A 6,266-nucleotide genomic window follows, 5' to 3' on the forward strand; every position below is an offset into this window, starting at 1 on the left:
CTCTCCGTGAGTGTTCTTATTAAATTGGACATTTTCTTAATTTCCTCGTCTTTCTCCAATAGCAGGTTGTCCTTTTCAGGTGCCGGTTTCTCCATATTTTTAATTTGAATCGTATTCTCATTTTGTTCAGTCCGAGTCTGTCCGTTAACTGACGACAACACCCTGACTTTCTTCAAAATCCCAAATAGCTGCTGAGCCCGTCTGATAAAGGGGTGTTGAGATGGTTTCCTCRTTTCCAGAATCCAAAGATGACGTGTTGCTGTGTTGACTCATTTTGGGGAATAAAATCCTAAAACTGTTCAATGTTTCGCTCGYTTCTGCTCCTTCTGTTTGCTCTGCAACGTCTGCAATGGCAATGACCATAGAGATCAAGACTGCAGCCTTGTGACATCAATGCATCACCCTTTGTGACATCACTTTGCCTGATGTCAGAAATTGATGCCACTACCTCAACAGAACAACTAGAAAACTACTGAAGTTTGAATAAAAACAAACTTTACGGCTGAATGCAGCTTAGCTGATGGCCGTTGCAGACAGTTCAGCTGGTCACATATCACCAAGGCTGAAATCTGCACTTGGGAGTCAGCAACTCTTGAGGATAATGGCCTGGCACAGCAGGGTGCCAGGCCATTAACCCTAACCCAAACCTTTAATGCACGTTTTGTGTTCATTTTAACACACAATGTGTTAAAATGAACATAACATTATAACACTCTGCATATGTTAAATATTTCAACACATTTTTGTGTAAATCTGTTGGTCAGGCAGATTTTCTGACAGCAGATTATATAATTCTCCTCAATGACAGTTGGCACCAAACTATTTTTTTATATTAGACAATAAATAAACGATCAGCGAATAATAATAATAATAATAATAATAACTCAACTCCTTCCCCAAACCGAAGGAGTTGATCAGTAAATGACAGTCGATGTTTTCAGAGGAATTTGGTCGACTCTTCAGTCAAACCAGAAGATTTTCTAGATCCATCACGTTTCCTTCAGGTAATTAAAAAGCCTCTCAATGGGATTTCAGTCCAAACTTTGACTAGGACAAGCAATAACCTTTGCTTTGTTGGTTTTGGCAGGTCCAGAGTTGAGCAGGTGTTGTGTTTCTATTATCTGATCAGAGGAGTGAAGGTAAACGGCTAAAGTGTCAGTCAGTGATTTTGATGCAACACGTTGTTCTTTCATCGTTTAGGAGCCACATGTGCAGCACCTGAGTAATAAAAGTTTTCATAATGATCCGACTGCTGGAATTTAAAATTTAACCTGTGAAAATGAATTCTGTTTGAAAAGTTAAGCTCTGCTCTGCAGGCGTGTTTAAAGATGTTTTTGAAATTGTTTTCAAAAACAATTTCCAGTCTTGTTATGTTAACAATTAAAGAGAGAACATTGATTATTACTGATAATAGTCACGTGTGTTCGCAGCACCGGATGGGCTTGAAGTTCAGCACATTCAGGGAGCGGCAGCTGATAGTTGAGACGCACAACACCAACGTTGACGCCTCAGACATCACGTCTCTGACTGGCTGCATGTTAAATGCTATAAATACTTTGATATTTTGGCTGAAGTCAGCAGCTGGGGCCTCAAAAACAACATTTTATAGACAAAGACCAAAAGATGTTGAGGGAAAATAAAAATGATTCTGAAAGACTTTATCAACTGAATGGTTTAATATGTTATTTAATTTTGTTATCTTTATTTATACAGCAACAACATTTTTGCCACAATGCACTTTAAAAAAACAAATGTTTGCTTTACTGATATAAATAAACAGCTAGCTAACTAGCTAGCCTTGAAGCTAGCTAGTTCAGTTCAATCAGGTTCAGTTTAGTAATAAAACACTGCAGTCGGTTTTTTATGTCAGTTGGTAAAAAGTTTTCTTAACCCCAACACACATTCAGTTTTACCTTCAGCAAAGTGACTCAGTATTTTTACATATACGTAGCATTTCTTTCTTTAGCTGGGTACTTTCATATTTCTAATCTAGAAACATAAATTTAAGCTTTTTCTGATGTTATCACTTTATTAGTAAACAACTTTTTGTTAAAAAATTCAGTAGTTCAGTTTCTAAAGAACAAAATTATATTTTTTTTCTTTTCCCCACAATTTTGTTTAAATGAAGCAATCCCAAAAATAATCCCAGAGATGGCTCACATCTTTATTCCATAACATTTGTCAAAATGTGCTGCAAGTTGGAGCAGTTCAGTTATGATTTGTTCTCTAATAATGTTAAAAAATCTGTATCTTTTAGAGACACAATATCTGCTTCATTAAATTGAAGAATCATCAAATAATTAGTCTGAGTCAGCAGAAGACCGAATAATTATTTCCCTTCATTGCATACTTGGAGCTTAAGTGTGAAAGTTGGTATTTATTAAAATGATTACAGCGTTGTTTTCCATTACCTTTGACCCCTACACGTTCTCTAATCATTTATAGACAGTGAGCAGCTCAACCTTTTACCTGTGACCCGCAGGAAAACACAGCGGGAGAGGCGGGAGCTTGCTTCCGGGTTCGGCCTGTGTCAGCTGACCAGGGAGCAGCCAATCAGGAGCGTCCTTCAGAAGTAAATAAACTGCCGCTGTGGGTTCATGTGTCAGCTGGCTGCAGGAGGAGCAGAGAGGAAAACCCGCAGGGAAACATGAAGACKGAGAGCCGCGGTGAGTTTCTGTCCAACCCGCCATCATAATATCCGCCTGAAAGTTATTTAATAAAAGCTCAGCGGCGTTTATGGGCTTGTTTATGGATTTCTATGATTCTGTTCTCATAGAAACGGAATCATACCTTCCGCCCCGCGTGCTTCTGTTTTCTGTAACATTAAAAATACATTTAAACATCTTCCACTGACAAAAATAAATTAGATCTGGTTTATTAGGCTTAATCCAATTTACTTGACATTTGAATTTCCCATTGGATAAATTTTTCCATCAGGAATGAAGCCTGGAAATGCGTCACAGTTAATAAACGTTCATTCTTGATCATTTTGTAGCGTTGACATAAACCTGTTGTGTGGAGAAAGACAGCGGTTTGTTTTTCAGTGGTAGTTGATGTTTTAGATCATTATTTCATAGATTTGTTGTTAAAAACTATCATTAGCTGCTTTTTGCTTCATTTTTACTCTGTAGTGATGGGAAAATGCACATTCACTGTAAAGACGGATTATAACTGGATTATGTGTAATCCTGCTCTGATTTTTTCCAGACAGCACTTAGATGATTATTGTACCATGAATAGATGAAAAAAGATATTTGAGGACATTAAAATAATAAAGTGACAGCATCAAGTCACATGTTTGTGTGACAATAACAGGTAGTCTTTGGGTGTAGCAAATACTGCAAATGTATTTTTATTCCCTTAAACTTCACCAGGAGAATGGCATTAAAATCATAAACTAAAACATGTTTTTGGCGATTTTAAGTTCAGACTTTAAGAATAATCCCTCAGTCTTCTGCTGTCGGCCATCTTGCGGCTGCAGACCTCCGTCTTGTGGTTTTCATGTGGACACGGTAGCCCTGTCCCCTACATTCATGCTGTTGTGAAACTGACCCAGTTTGAAACACTGTCTCTGTTTGTCTGCAGAGACGGGGAGAGCCGAGAAGAGCTCAGCAGGCAGTGGCCAACAGGTGAGAGAGAGCGCATCTCCGCAAAGTCCTGAGTAAAACCACAAGTTTAACACACAGAAAAACAACTATTCTCATGGCTGCTGCTGCTGATAAAATGCTACATCATTATTACAGTATAATAATTTAATCTATATAGATTGGTGAAAGTACACTGCAAAAACTCAAAATCTAACCAAGTATTTTTGGTTTAGTTTCTAGTGTGAACATCTTGGTTCAACTGAAATACCATGAAACTCACTTATAAGTAACTTTTAGCTTGTTTCAAGTCAATATTTCCTTAATATTGATGAAAACGTTTTAGTTATAAGTGAAATAATCTCCAGTGGAACAAAACATTTTTCCCATATTATAAGTTATATTGTTATTTCACTTATATTAGTAATTTTTCATCAATATTAGCTGATGAAAAATTACTATTTCAATCCACTAGAAATAGTTTTATTTCTAGTATTGACACCAAACTAAACCAAAACTACTTGGTGAGATTTTGAGTTTTTGCAGTGTAGAATAAAAATGTTAAATTTAGTAAAAATGATAAAAAGGTTTTTACCAATGTACTCAGAATATTACATTTTCTTTACTTTTGGCTCTGTAGCTTTCGGTTAGCTGGCTAATTTTTCAAGCTAACTGCTCCCGTTGCTAGGCAACAGTTTGCTGCTTAGCAGTTTGCTAACTGTGGCGATAATTTATTTAATGTCATGTATTTTAGCGTTATATCTAATCTGTGTGATTTGTGAGGAATGAAGTCGGCTCCTGCTTGGTGCTCAGACCTGATTTTAGTATTTTTAACTGTTGGATGAATTTTGTGAAATAAATCAATAAAATAATCTTCAGTTTTGTAACAAGTTGAGAAGCAGATCATGAGTTTGACAGAAGGCTGAGTCATTAACCTGAACTCCTGTTTTTATTTCTTTGCCTTTTGTCTTTGGGTGGAGTTTGTGTTGTTTTCATCGTAAGTTTGAATAAAACTTTAGTTTCTATGAGGGATGAGAACCAGCTGAAATATTTAAGGTGCATCAATTATGTTTTTGTTTCTGCAGCTGTAAAAGTTCAGCTTGTGACATAAACCATCTTTATTTCTGCCTTGTCTTCATTTATTAATCTTTATAAAAAATACATTGAAAAACTTCATTTTCAGCTAAATTATCAATATTTATGTCGTCACTATTCAGCAAAGTTATTAGTTATTAAAACTAAAGAAATAAGGAAAACTGAAATAAAGAAAAACATTTTTATTAACTAAATAAATAAAAATGTGATTGTTAGTGGGGAAAAACTAAAACTAACTGGAACTATCATGCATTTATAAAACATACTGAAATTATGGAAATATTATCCTTCGTTTTAGTGATTGTTTCAAATTAATGTGAAATTAGTTTTTATTCCCTCAAACAAGCAGTTTGTCAGTAAATTACATTTACGTCACAAAAGTTGTTAGAAAACTCCAGAGTTCAACAATAATTATATTTTTATTAAGTAGTTTCTTCTGTTGAACATTCATAACCCGATCAGTGTTTACATAATCACACTACTTTGAGCTTTTTAAATTCTGCTCCTAAAACTGAACCAAAGTGTGGAAAGAACAACTAAAACTAAATAATATTTAACCAATTAAAACTCTATAAAACAAAAAGTCACAACAAAATAAAACTAAGCTGTAATAAAAACCCAGAACTATTCAAACCGTCTGATTATTACAGGCCTTTATTTGCATTTTAACGAGTTTGTTTCACAACAACAAGCTCAACCTGACGAGTAACATTTTAAAGTGTTTTCACGGAGACTGAATGATGAGTGTTTACAGTGTAATGATGACGTTTATGGTTTAATTTGGTGAAAATGAAACGTTTCTGTTCGAACCAAGAAGAAACAACCGAGGCGTCGCGTGCGGCGCCGTTCCCGCGGTTGCCATGGTTACGGTAGAGGTGGCCGAGGCGAAAGCCTGAGGAATGCGACTCGAATTTAATCCCTGCTGACTGGACGGCTCCCGTTTCCCACTGCGGAGAGGGAGAATGTCGTACTGTCTGTGAACGCACCGCTGGACTAACTGTTGGCAGCCGTTTGTTTTACAGTTGATCTCCATTATGCACTGTAAAAACACAAAATCTGACCAAGTAGGTTTAGTCTGCCTCACTTGAAATGAAACGAAACTGTTACAATTCAGCAAGATAGAGAAGCTGTTTAAAGTTAATAATTCATTAATATTGATGGGAACGTTCTGGTGTCATTGTCAGATTATTTCACTTTAAAACAGAAATATCTTGAACTGAAACTTTTTGATCAATATTAAGGAATTATTAACTTAGGTTAAGCTCTTGCTGTTATTTGTAAGTTGTGTTTTATTTCCAGTGAACTAAGATATGTTTGCTCTGTAATCTGCAGCAGAATTCCTCGTTGGATATTTCGTGTTTTGTTTGCTTGGTTAGCGCTGACGCTCCTCTGTTGTTCACAGCGCTGGTTTGTTTTCCAGGAATCAGCAGGAGGACTGTGGGATTCTGTGAAGAAAGCTGCTTTTGTCATCGGATCTGGAATCCTGTTCCTGGCTGCTTTTGGAAACTCGCTGACGTGGTACGACCATCACAGCACCGAGCTAACGGCTAACCAGGCTAACTAATGCCAGTCACAGCACCGAGCTAA

At 36.5% G+C, this 6,266-nt stretch overlaps 1 protein-coding gene across 1 annotated transcript in view; it reads left to right on the forward strand.

The window, feature by feature from the left end:
* Positions 1 to 1,126: 1,126 nt before the first annotated feature.
* faxdc2 (fatty acid hydroxylase domain containing 2) overlaps positions 1,127 to 6,266 on the forward strand; it is a 14,958-nt gene continuing 9,818 nt past the window's right edge. Inside the window, exons 1-4 of the mRNA XM_008401950.1 lie at positions 1,127 to 1,139; positions 2,483 to 2,666; positions 3,586 to 3,629; positions 6,100 to 6,197. Coding sequence (XP_008400172.1) covers positions 2,648 to 2,666; positions 3,586 to 3,629; positions 6,100 to 6,197 — 161 coding nt within the window. The 5' untranslated portion in view covers positions 1,127 to 1,139; positions 2,483 to 2,647. The remainder of the gene's footprint in view (positions 1,140 to 2,482; positions 2,667 to 3,585; positions 3,630 to 6,099; positions 6,198 to 6,266) is intronic.

This window comes from Poecilia reticulata, unplaced genomic scaffold (genome assembly GCF_000633615.1).
Source record: "Poecilia reticulata strain Guanapo unplaced genomic scaffold, Guppy_female_1.0+MT scaffold_155, whole genome shotgun sequence".
In the NCBI taxonomy this organism is placed as follows: Eukaryota; Metazoa; Chordata; class Actinopteri; order Cyprinodontiformes; family Poeciliidae; genus Poecilia; species Poecilia reticulata.